Source organism: Canis lupus, chromosome X (genome assembly GCF_011100685.1).
Source record: "Canis lupus familiaris isolate Mischka breed German Shepherd chromosome X, alternate assembly UU_Cfam_GSD_1.0, whole genome shotgun sequence".
Classification (NCBI taxonomy): Eukaryota; Metazoa; Chordata; class Mammalia; order Carnivora; family Canidae; genus Canis; species Canis lupus.
The window spans coordinates 66,117,102-66,129,825 of record NC_049260.1 but is presented as its reverse complement, the minus strand read 5'-3'; the positions used below and the strand labels follow the sequence as shown (position 1 = coordinate 66,129,825).

General features: G+C 38.5%; 1 protein-coding gene across 5 annotated transcripts in view; it reads right to left on the bottom strand.

Moving 5' to 3' along the window:
• The window catches only part of APOOL (apolipoprotein O like), a 102,659-nt gene that overhangs the window by 30,554 nt on the left and 59,381 nt on the right, over window positions 1-12,724 (bottom strand). For all 5 annotated transcript variants that reach the window (XM_038587803.1, XM_038587804.1, XM_038587802.1 and 2 more), the window contains one exon: window positions 4,109-4,200. In XM_038587803.1, the coding sequence (XP_038443731.1) occupies window positions 4,109-4,200 (92 nt within the window). The remainder of the gene's footprint in view (window positions 1-4,108; window positions 4,201-12,724) is intronic.

The window sequence follows — 12,724 nt, the reverse complement described above, 5'->3', positions numbered from 1 at the left end:
AAGGGTGGAAAAGCAAACAGAAATCAAAAAACAAAAAACAAGGGGGAGTATCCTCTGATTCTGCATACTATAAATCCCTCGACTTCTCCTGGTACTTTACAGTGGTGCTTGGTCAATAATTTGTTTTTCCCCTGTCTAGCTGGTCTTCTGTGGGAGGGGCCTGCTGTGCTGATTTTCAGGTGTTAGCACTTGGGGGATCTGCTCAGCTTCCTGCCTTTTGCAGCACTCAGTGAAAGATGTTTGAGCTGTTTATCCGGTGAGGCCACTGTGAGGCTCTTGGGGGTTGTTCATCCTGTGAGTCCCCAGGAGGAACAACAGTGCCGGCCAGGTCTGGAGCCCTGGATTCAGCTCCTGCAGTAACTAAGGAGCTCTCAGTCTGCAGGGGCCTGGATGCTCCGGGGGGCGGGGCCGCTGATCTGCTCCGCTAGGGGCCGCCTGGCAGCAGAAGTGTCCTTGCTTTCCTGTGCTCTCCTGGCTTCTGCCTGTCCCGGGGGGAGCGCCGGATCTTGGGCTGTGTCCCCAGCACCCTGTGCTCCCAGGCCTGCGCTGTTGGAATCGCGCTCCCAGGCCGTGCAGCCCCTTCTGCGCGGAGCTTCTCCCCCAGCCGCCTCCGAGCTGCTCCCGGGTCCAGCCAGGCTCCCGCTGCAGTCCTTTAGGGAGCTCGGCCTAGAGGTGTGGCGCTCTCTCCCTGGGTTGCAGGTCGTCTGTTAGTGTCCCAGGGAGCCTGAGGGCATCCCCGCCCCTCCTGGGGTCCTGTTCTAACTCCCTGCGAGTGCCTTTCTGCACGGGATGATTGGTGAAACACCTGCTTCTCCAGAAGGGGGCTTTCCTGTCCTGGGGACACTCGCCCCGGTCTTAGCCGGCTCCTCGTGGGGACCCTCCCCCTTGGATGCCTTTTGTTTCTTTAATTCTTTATTCCCCCATCTTCCTACCTTGATAGAAGCGTGAACTCTTCTCACTGTAGCATTCCAGCTGTTCTTTCTTTAAATCTCAGGCCGAATTCATAGGTTTTCAGGATGATTTGAAGGTTATCTAGGTAATTTGCTCTGGACAGGTGACTTGGGGACCCTACTCTTCCGCCATCTTGCCCCCTCTCACAAGTGATTTGTACATTTACGAAGAATCAGTTGTATTTATTTCAAAGTCTCTATGCCATTTTTAGTATAATTAAAAATTTAAATGTAACAAACTAGGATGAAATGTGAGTTTGAAGGGAATTGGTGTCCAAAGGAAAATTAAGTTAAATGTTTTGTAAACACTAAAAAATGAATTACCAAATTATTTAAAACTGCTGTCAAATTAGAGCTGGGCAAGTCAACCGTTAGAGGCTGGCAGAATTAATAAAAATTTAAGAGGATTTTGCACTCATATTATTTTTAAAATGTTTTTAGGTGTTGATTCTATTTTAAATAAATCTAAACTGAAAACAGTAGAAGACAAATTACAGATATGAGTAACTATAAGAAAAGATGCCATGGATCTTCAACTAGGAGATCCATACTCATAGAAAATACCTACTTCAAAAGAGAGAAAAATGGACACACAATTATATTATTAATTTGAAATAAAAGATTTAAGGTCCATATTTATGATTTTTTAAAACTTCCCACTTTAACATTTTAAATTTATTGTTAACTACTGGTCCCAACAATATCAAGTTAGAAGATGTGTATTGTATACCTAAAACTTTTCATAGTTTCAGGGAGGGGAGTCACCCTTCTCTCTCAAGTCTATCATGGATCTCAGGTTAAGAATCCATGATATATATATATATATATATATATATATATATATATATATATATATATATATTAGAATCCAGCAGATATTACACATGACATTATTATATGCCAGTCAAAGGAAAAGCAAGGGTCTAAACTCTAGGAATATCAGTAATAATCAGTATTTAACATTAGAAGAACTTTTAGGAAATCATTTTAATATCTTTTTTATCACAGAATTTTTAAAAAGATTTTATTTGTTTATTCATGAGTAACAGAGAGAGAGAGAGAGAGAGAGGGGCAGAGACATAGGCAGAGGGAGAAGAAGGCTTCAGGCAGGGAGCCCAATATGGGACTCAATCCCAGGTCTCCAGGATCACACCCTGGGCTGAAGGTGGTGCTAAATTGCTGAGCCACCCAGGCTGCCCTATCACAGAAATTTTTATTTGAAGTTCAGGAATTCTCTTGTTTTTGTTTTCCTTCTATTAGAGTAAAATTAAGTTTTTTTAAATTTTTTATTGGTGTTCAATTTGCCAACATATAGCATAACACCCAATGCTCATCAGAGTAAAATTAAGTTGAATATTTTTAAAATTAAGATTTTTAATATTACACTGTTATTATGAAACTATATCTGCCTACTTATCCATCTATCTATGTCTATATATGAATAGAGAAATATCTAGACAATATTCTAGCAAATGTTAACACTTATTTTTCTGGATGAAAGAATTCCAGGTGGTTACCTGTTTTTTTTCTAGACTTTTCTATAATGCTTAAATTACTTAAGGATGAGTAGTTACTAACTTTATTTAAAAACATTAAGGCCTGGGATTCCTGGGTGCCTCAGCAGTTTAGTGTCTGCTTTCTACCCCGGGTGTGATCCTGGAGACCCGGGATGGAGTCCCACATTGGGCTCCCTGCATGGAGCCTGCTTCTCTCTCTGCCTGTGTCTCTGCCCGTCTCTCTCTGTGTGTCTCTCATGAATAAATAAATAAAATCTTTTAAAAAAATAAGGCCTTATTCTAAATAAACGAACAAAAAGATTCAATGGCAGCGTTATGCACTGAGAAGAAAAATGGACAGGGAGGTACGACACCTGAAACTGAACAGAACCCTGGACAAATCAGTCATTTTGAAACTTCTCTGGGCCATAGTTTTCTTATCAGTAAAGGAGGAAGTTGAATGCAATAAGCTCAAAAGTTTCCTTCAGCATGAATATGTTATGAATTTAAGGGTCTACTTCTTATATAAATTCTCAGGACATATTTATAAAAAACAAGTGTATCATTTTGGATCAAGTGTCTCAACTAGATTTAACGAATAATGCTGTCTTTGCTATAAACTTTTATAGCTTGATCACATTATAAACTATTTAGATCACTATATCCTTGTCATTCTTAAAATATTGAGTAGGTAGTTTTATCTACATCAATAATTAAAGAGATGTAGTAATGAGAATACAAGTACAGAAAGCCCTTCTGGTAACACTACATACCGTTTCAAGTGTGAGGGGGAATCATTAATGTTGGTAATTAAGAAAAGAAGGAAAGGAAAAAAATACTGCATCACTAAAAGCTCTGCTTCTCAATCTGAATATGTATCAAAACTAAAATACTGGCACACTCTGTTTAAATAATTAGGAGAATGTTTGAATTTGTAGATAAGCTCACTAGAAAATGACAAAACAGCTATTATATGGACTCATGGAAAATGTTACTTAGTTCTAGGTGGTATCAAAACTGAATTTGTATGTTTTTTTGTTTTATCTTCAGAAGCCTCTGTTATCTACCAATTTGCTGATCTTTTTTTTAAAGATTTTATTTATTTATTCATGAGACACACACACACACACACACACACAGAGAGGCAGAGACACAGGCAGAGGGAGAAGCAGGCTCCATGCAGAAACCCGACATGGGACTGGATCCCAGGACTCTAGGATCGTGCCCTGGGCCAAAGGCAGGCGCTATACTGCTGAGCCACCCAGGGATCCCCAATTTGCTAATCTTTATATTAATCTGATGAACTGACAGCAGCCAGTAGGTATAATTTTCCGTTAATTAAAATTTTAATTTCACATAGCTCAACAATGGAGTGGTATTTCTCCCCATAAATTCTACATCAATCTGAATTGAATCCTCAAAAAGGCATTTATATTGTTGAATTATATTTTAACAAGTTTATCCTATTTATTTGCAATGCTCATGTAATTAAGAATGGCATTTATCATGCTGAAATGAAGTGTGATTTTGCCAAAATAATAGGTGATAGTAACCATAATTCTCTGAAAATTAAATGCTGCAGATACATAGGACATTTAAATATTGTCACACTAAGAGTTTAAACAAATACTGAAATGTACCTATCACTTAAAAGGAACTTACCTTTGCAATTATTACTGACTGGACTGGGTAGCAAACAGCTGCTCCTAAAGTGGCCAGTCCCAGTGGATAAGCAATTTTCTTAAATCTAGAACCTATGAAATTCAAATAAGCTATTAAACTCCAAACAGATGCTAGCACAGACTTGATGTTTTTATAACTTTAATGTTCTCTTTGTTCCCTTTCAAGTCATTATCCTATGTCAATTTATTCTTTAGATAATAATACTAATCAATGTAGTCGCTAAAATATCCTTAAGGATCACTATTCAATTAATACCTCTTAGTGGTCATGTCCAATTTTAGAAAAGTATTCTCAATTTAAAATTGATAATTAGCTACACAAAAGGGGTTGATGATTTTCTTCTTTTTTAAAACTAGGTATTTTTTTTCATGTCCTAAGAAACTCAAAATTGTAACCACATTGTTTCAAGTATCTAATAGAGCATGATAACAAAGAACTGATCAACTACCATACTTGTGATACCATGTTATAGCAAAATGGACTCTCTTTACATACCCTGTTTTGATTAAGTCTTTAGGAACATGAAAAATCCAACTAACTAATCAGCTAAGGACTTTAAAAGATATATAACTCCTTCATGTCACTGATTTAAAATACTAGATGTAGCAATTAAACAATTGCAGGTAACATTAGATAATGTATTCATTTCCAAAAGTATGTAAACTAAGCATCTAAGAGACACTTTCAAACTTCTTACAGATGTATTTATTTTAGAGAGAGAGAGTAGGGGGAGGGGCAGAGGGAAGAGAGAAGCAGACTTCCATCTCCTTGTGCAGGGCTCAATCCCACAACCTAAGATCATGACCTGGGCCAAAATCAAGAGTCAGATGCTTAACCAATTGAGCCACCCAGGCACCCCCAAACATTTTGTTTTTTACAGCAAAATCCCTTAAAATATCTTCCAAATACAATCTCACTAGGAACTTCCTATAGCCATAGCTTAGTGACAACAAACCACTAGTTCAAAATAATATGTATCTTAAATGACTGAATGCTTAGACTCCGTAAATATGAGCTGGATATGTAGATGATGGGTCTTCTAATTGGGGTAAGCTCTTTTATTCTCTAAAACAGCTCTTATAACCGTTACTTTAAAAAATGGAACGGCCATAGGGATCCCTGGGTGGCGCAGCGGTTTAGTGCCTGCCTTTGGCCCAGGGCGCGATCCTGGAGACCTGGGATCGAATCCCACGTCGGGCTCCCTGCATGGGGCCTGCTTCTCCCTCTGCCTGTGTCTCTGCCTCTCTCTCTCTCTCTCTCTCTGTGTGTGACTATCATAAATAAATAAAAAATTTAAAAAAAAAGTGGAACGGCCAAAAAAAAAAAGGAACAGCCTATTTGGTACAGCAGTAAGGATTTTTTTTTTTAATCAGTATGGATTAAGGTAAAAAATAACTGGCAATGTTTGCAGGCAATATTAATGAAAGATAAAAAGATAAAAACAAAAGCTATTTCTGTATCTGGTTTACCTATTTGAAAGGAGGCCTACATTCATGTCTACAAGACAGAGTTTGGTAGGGAGGAGTAGGTAGGCTGCTTCAACCTCTAATTTAGCTTTCCTTTGGTTTTAGACTGGTTTGCATGGTACTGTGAAAGAGGGTCTAGATCTGTTAAAGTATACTATAAGTTAGAAAAAAACATGTCTTAAGTTATTCCTTTACTCAGGTCCTTCTCACTATTCTAGTATCATAGTTTGATTCTTGATTTTATGGACCTAACATCTCTTAATGCAAGTTTCCTTGACTCAGGCAAATTCCCCTAATTGTGCTGCTCCTAACCTTGGAAAGTGGCATTTTTTGGCTGATGTGTCATTTAAATATTTTTTTTAAGATTTATTTATTTATTCATAGACACAGAGAGAGAGAGAGAGGCAGAGACACAAGCAGAGGGAGAAGCAGGCTCCGTGCAGGGAGCCAGATGTGGGACTCAATCCCCGGTCTCCAGGATCACACCCCAGGCTGCAGGCGGCGCCAAACCGCTGCGCCACCGGGGCTGCCCTCATTTAAATATTAAAAAAGGCTTACATTCATCTTCTCTTTACTTGATATAAAGGGCAAGCCAAACAAAATATACATTTCATTTGGATTCAATAGCCCTACTCCCATAAGTAGAAAAGGACTTTAGACACAGCCCCTAACAAGTGCTATGAAATCACATTCCTGGACCTCTATATATAGCTAATGGGGTTAGACTAAATCATCAGCTTTCAAACATTTTTTTACCGTAACTCATATTAGAGAATAAATTCTACATTATGACTTATGATCTATCTTACACAGATATACACACACTCTACGGAAACAATAGTTTCACAATATTTACCCATATTAAGTACAGAACACTGATATTTGCTGTTTTCCTCTATTTTATTTTTTTAATAAAATGTCCTCTGAGATTCACTATGTTTATTTTATTACCTAATAATAGGTTGAGATCTAAATTTGAAAAATAATGGGTTAGATTATTCTAGCTCTAACACTTAGAGACAATGTGGATGACCTAAGAAACATATTCTTTTCCAAGTGGATTATGACTTTCTTACTGAGAATATAGTAGTATGTTCTTCCTTGAGTCTTATATGCTACATAGAGCGATCCTGTTTTTCAATTTTTTCCCTAATAAGTAGCTTATAATATATACCCAAGTAAAAGTTGCTCACGGTGTTAGAATTAAAAATGGGATATCAATAGCCATTAATATTAGCTATAGGTTGAGTGTTAGAGATGAAATATATGGGCTAGAGTTAGAATGTTTTGTACCTGATTGGGTATACTTGAGTTGATATTATAAGGACTAAAGCTGGACAAACAAACCATAAGGTATCTGATATTACACTCCAGACTGGTTCAGAGCTATGACTTTGAAACACATGTAATTTAGTTTGGGGACAATGATTGGCAACTGAGTTGTGGACAGGAGATGAATGGAAGGTGACCAAAAATGGCTACTGACCAGAGAACTGTATCAGCTTAGGAAGGGCTTTAGTGAGGAGGAGAGGCAGTAATGCCTACTGAGAAGAATTTCCATACTCAGAGGTAGAAAATGGGAAAATATGACATTCACCATGTACTTATGAAAAAACAGTTATTTAACAGTGTGCAGAAAAGAATTCACATAGTTTCTTGAGACTACCATTGTTAGAAAGGCCTGCTTGCAAGGCTGGCTCTTGGCTGGCATCTGGGGAATTCACTGGTAAAGAGTTCCCTACAATGACAAAAAACATTCTCTGAATGATGAGTGATGTACTGTGCTTAAACTGTTTGTTGAAATAATATGGTTTATGATGAACAACTGCTTTCCTTCCAGTCTGGAATTCTGAACATGCTAGAGAGACAATGTTTATGTGATCAGCCGTTAGTAATAACTTTGACTGCTCACTCTCTAATGAGCTTCCTTGGCTGACAACACCTCACATGTACTGTCACAATTCATTACTGGAGGGATTAAGTACATCTTATATGACTCCACTGGGAGGGGATTCTTAGAAGTAGAGGTTTGTACTAGTCTCTTATAGGCTTTGCCCCATTTGCCTTTTCCCTTTGCTTATTTTACTTTGCAATCCTTCACTGTAATAAGACCTATGACTATAGGTTAAGTCTTTTAAGTTTTCCTACTTAACCATCAAACCCATGAGTGGTTTTGGGGACCCTCTACAAAAGTGGTAGAGTGTGAAGAAATAACAAAGTTAGTATCTATACAGGGTAAAAAGAAGAAAAAAAAAGAAATCAAGCATATCAAGCCTCATGTTGAATGAAAGTAATAAGTTGTCAACTTCTGCAAACTCCATTCCGTGGTGGCTGATGTCAATTCTAGCAACCTTGGTCAGGATGAGATGATGACAGTATAAAGTATTTTTCTGGGCAGCCCCAGTGGTGCAGAGGTTTGGCGCTGCCTGCAGCCCAGGGTGTGGTCCTGGAGACCAGGGATTGAGTCCCACATTGGGCTCCCAGCATGGAGCCTGCTTCTCTCTCTGCCTCTCTCTCTCTCTCTCTGAATAAATAAATAAAATAATCTTTTAAAAAAAGTATTTTTCTGATACCAGCATGTCTGTCTCAAATCCTTAATATAGCCCCCAGAATATGTATGGTCATGAGAAAGCAGAGAAAACAAGTTTGAGGGGTTAGCATACATTTTAACATTAACATAAAGTTCCAAGGCCATGTTTTTTATATCTAGAGACTCTGAAAATCTTTTTATTTATTTTTTTTTTGAGAGAGAGGAATAGCAGTGGGAGGGGCAAATGGAGAAGAAGAAGCAGACTCCCTCCTGAGCAGGGAGCCCAACTCAGGGCTCAATCCCAGGACCCCAGGATCATGTCCTGATCCAAAGCCAGATGCTTAACCGAATGAGCAACCCAGACACCACTGAAATTTTTTTTAAAGGAGCAGAGGAAGATGGTGGCAGAGTAGGAAGACCCTAGGTACACCTTATCACACGAATACAAATAGATAACTATTGAATCATTCTAAATACCCCAGAAATCAACCTGAAGACTGGCAGAGCAACGACCACAATTAAAGAGAAAGAAAAGGCCACATCAAAGAAAGTAGAAATTGTGGGGATATGGTTTAGGGGAGAAATGGATCCCAGCTGCTGCAGAGAAGAGGGAACTGTGGTCTAGAGAAGGGTGAGATGGAGAGGAACACTAAGGGAAACAGACAAGAAGGTTTCCCCAAAGCCAATTGCTTGGAGAATGAGAACAGTCTGAATTTTGTGAGTTCTTTAAACAAGTAGGGTTTAAAATCTCGAGATTTAAAGATCAGCAGGCTTGGCTGGGATAGAGTTTGGAGGGCACTGCCCTGCTCCTGGGGAGAAGGCAGGCAAACAACCCAGGGGGCAGAAAGTATGAAAACAGTGATCTGAAGAGGCCCTGGGATATACAGTGGGGAGATTATTCCCACTTCTTGGAGTGCATCCCTGAGAGGCAACATTCAGAGATACCTCTCTAGGAACAAAGGAGCTGGCCAGCAACATTTCCATTCCCTGCCTTTTGGCATAAACACACAGCTACTGGTAGGAAGTAGTGCAGCACCAACCCTCCTGTCTAACTTATATACATCAAGCCCTACCCCCTGCACACTGGTAAGGCTGCCCTTCCCAGATATGCCTGCCTCAGTCCCACCATAGTGGGACCCTCCCCCAGAAGACCAGCACAAACCCCTAACCATACCACATCTACCAACTGAGTTCTATAGGGCCTCAGTTCTGTTGGGAGGTGGTGACAGGTCTCATTTCACAAGTGTACCAGGGCACGCCTAATTTAAATTTGCTGTATTCAGGCCAGGGACCAAAATTTCCCAGATCAGCCAAAGAGAGCCACTGCACACGGCTGGCCTAAAGTATAGAGCAGCCAAAACACAAGAGCAGAGTACATGCAGCATATGCTGGAGACACACCCTGAAGGGCCAAGCCCTGGGACCTACATGACCTCTTCCTCAAAAGGTCATTACTTTCAGAAGCAGGAGAATGACTAGCTTTTCTTTTTATTAAATATTTATTTATTTATTTATTTATTTATTTATTAAAGAGACAGAGAGAAAACATGAAAGGGAGAAAGGGCAAAGGGAGAGGGAGAGAGAGAATCCAAAACAGACTCCCCACTAAGCATGGAGCTGACATCATGACCTGAGCTGAAATCAAGAGTCCAACACTTAACTGACAGAGCCACCCAGGTGCCTCATAACCAGCTTTTCGAAAACAGAAAAAAGTAGAGACATAGACAAAATGCAACAATGGAGGAAGAACAAAACCAAGAACAAGATAGGGCCATGGCAGAGAATAAGCAAAACAGATACAAGTAAAAGGCTTGATATGGAATTTAAAGCAACAATCATAAGGATACTCACTGGGCTTGAGAAAAGAAGACATAGGTAATACCCTTATCAGAGATAAGAGAGAGATAAAACAGTTAACAAATAATCAGAGATGAAGAGTGCAATAAACAAGATCAGAAACATATTTAATATAATGATCAACAAGCTAGAAGAAGTACAGGAACAAATTAGTGACCTACAAGACAAAGTAATGGAAATTAATGAAGCTGAACAAAATAGAAAAAAGAATTATGGAACACAAGAATAGACTAAGGGTTGTGAATCCATCAAATGTAATAATATTCATATAAGTTCCAGAAAATGAAGAGAAAGAAAAAGGGGCAGAAAATTTAGTTGAAGAAATAATAGCTGAAAACATCCCTAAATCTGGGAAAGGAAACAGACATTAGATGCAGGAGGAAGAGAGAACTCCCATCAAAATTAACGGAAACAGGCTCACACCAAGACATATTTCTATTAAATTTGCAAAATATAGTGATAAAGAAGATAAACTTGAAAGCAGCAAGAGAAAATAAGCCCTTAACCCACAAGGGAAAACCCATAAGGCTAGGTGGAGATTTCCCAACTTTGCAAGCCAGATGGGAGTGGCATAACATATTCAAAGTGCTAAATGGGAAAAATCTGCAGCCAAGAATACTCTATACCGCAATGCTATTATTCAGAATAGGAGAGATAAAGACATTCCAAGACAAACAAAAACTAAGAGTTCCTGACCACTAAACCAGCCCTACAAGAAATATTAAAGGGGACCCTGAGTGGAAAGGAGAGAAACCAAAAGTGACAAAAACAAGAAGGGATCAGAAAAACATTTCCAAACAATGACAAAACAAGTAATAAAATGGCAATAAATATGTATCTATCAATAATTACTTTGAATGAAAATGGAATAAATACTCCAATCAAGATGTACAGAGTGACAGAATGGATTAAAAAAGAAGACCCTTCTATATGCTGCCTACGACAGATTCATTTTAAACCTAAAGACACTTGCAGATTGAAAATGAGCACATGGAGAAACATTTTTCATGTAAATGGATGCCAAAAGAAAACCAGAGTAGCAATATTAATATCTGACAAAAAACCTTAAAACAAAGACAGTAAGAAGAAACAAAGAATGTCACTATATATAATAATAGAGGGGACAATCTAACAAGAAGATAACAGTCACAAATATTTATGTACCCAACATGGGAGTACAGAAGTATATAAAACAGTAACAAATAAAGAGGAAATGACAATAACACAATAATATTGGGGGATATTAACACTCAATTTACATCAATGGACAGATCCCAACGAAGGAGAAAAACAGGGATGCCTGGTTGGCTCAGCGGTTGAGTGTCTCCCTTCCGCTAAGGGCATGATCCCAGTCCAGGGATTGAGTCCTGCATTGGGCTCCCTGCGAGGGGCTTGCTTCTCCCTCTGCCTGTGTCTCTGGCCTCTGCCTCTCCCTCTGTGTCTCATGAATAAAATAAAAAAAATCTAAAAAGAAGAAAGAGAAGAAGAAAGAAAGAAAGAAAGAAAGAAAGAAAGAAAGAAAGAAAGAAGAAAGAGAAAAACAAAAACAAAAACAAAAACAAAAAAAAAAAGAAAGAGAAAAACAACAAGGATACAATGGCTTTGAATGACACACTGGACAGTAACACTATGAAACTAGAAGTCGGGCAGCCGGGGTGGCTCAGTGGTTTAGTGCCACCTTCAGCCCAGGGTGTGATCCTGGAGACCCGGGATCGAGTCCCACGGCGGGCTCCCTGCATGGAGCCTGCTTCTCCCTCTGCCTGTGTCTCTGCCTCTCTCTCTCTCTCTCTATCTCTCATGAATAAATACATAAAATCGTAAAAAAAAAAAAAAAAAACAACTAGAAATCAACCAAAAGAAAAAATGTGGAACAACCACAAATACATGGAAGTTGACCAACGTGCTGCTAAACAATGAATGGACCAACAAGGAAATTAAAAAATATATGGAAACGATGAAAATGAAAACACTAAACCTTTGAGATACAGCAAAAGCAGTCCTAAGAGGGAAGTATATAGCAATACAGGCTTACCTCAAGAAGCAAGAAAAAATCTCAGATAAACAACCTAATCTTACACAAGGAAGGAGCAAGAAAAAGAACAACACCTAATATCAGCAGAAGGAAGAAAATAAGATTAGAGCAAAAATAAATAATACTGAAACTAAAAACACAATAGAACAGATCAATGAAACCAGGAGCTGATTCCATGAGAAAATAATAAAACTGATAAACTTCTAGCCAGACTTATGAAAAAGGGTAAGGACCCAAATAAATAAAATCATAAATGAAATAACAACCAACACCACAGAACTACAAAAAATTGTAAGAGAATATTATAAAGCCCTATATGCCAATGGATTGGACAACCTGGAAGAAATGGATAAATTCCCGGAAACATATAAACTACTTATGAAACATATAAACTACTGAAACAGAAAGAAATAGAAAACTTGAAAAGACCAATAACCTGTAAAGAAATTTAATCAATAATCAAAAAACTTACAACAAATAAAAGTCCAGGGCCAGATGACTTCATGGACAAATTCTACCAAACATTTAAGAAGAGTTAATACCAATTCTTCTCAAACTATTCCAAAAAAAGAGAAATGAAAGGGAAACTTACAAATGCATTTTGTGAGAGCAGCATCACCTTGGCCACATATAAAAAAAAAAAACATAGCTAATAGCATCCTAAATGGCAGTAACTTTGAGCTTTTCTTCTATGGTCAGAAATAAGACAGT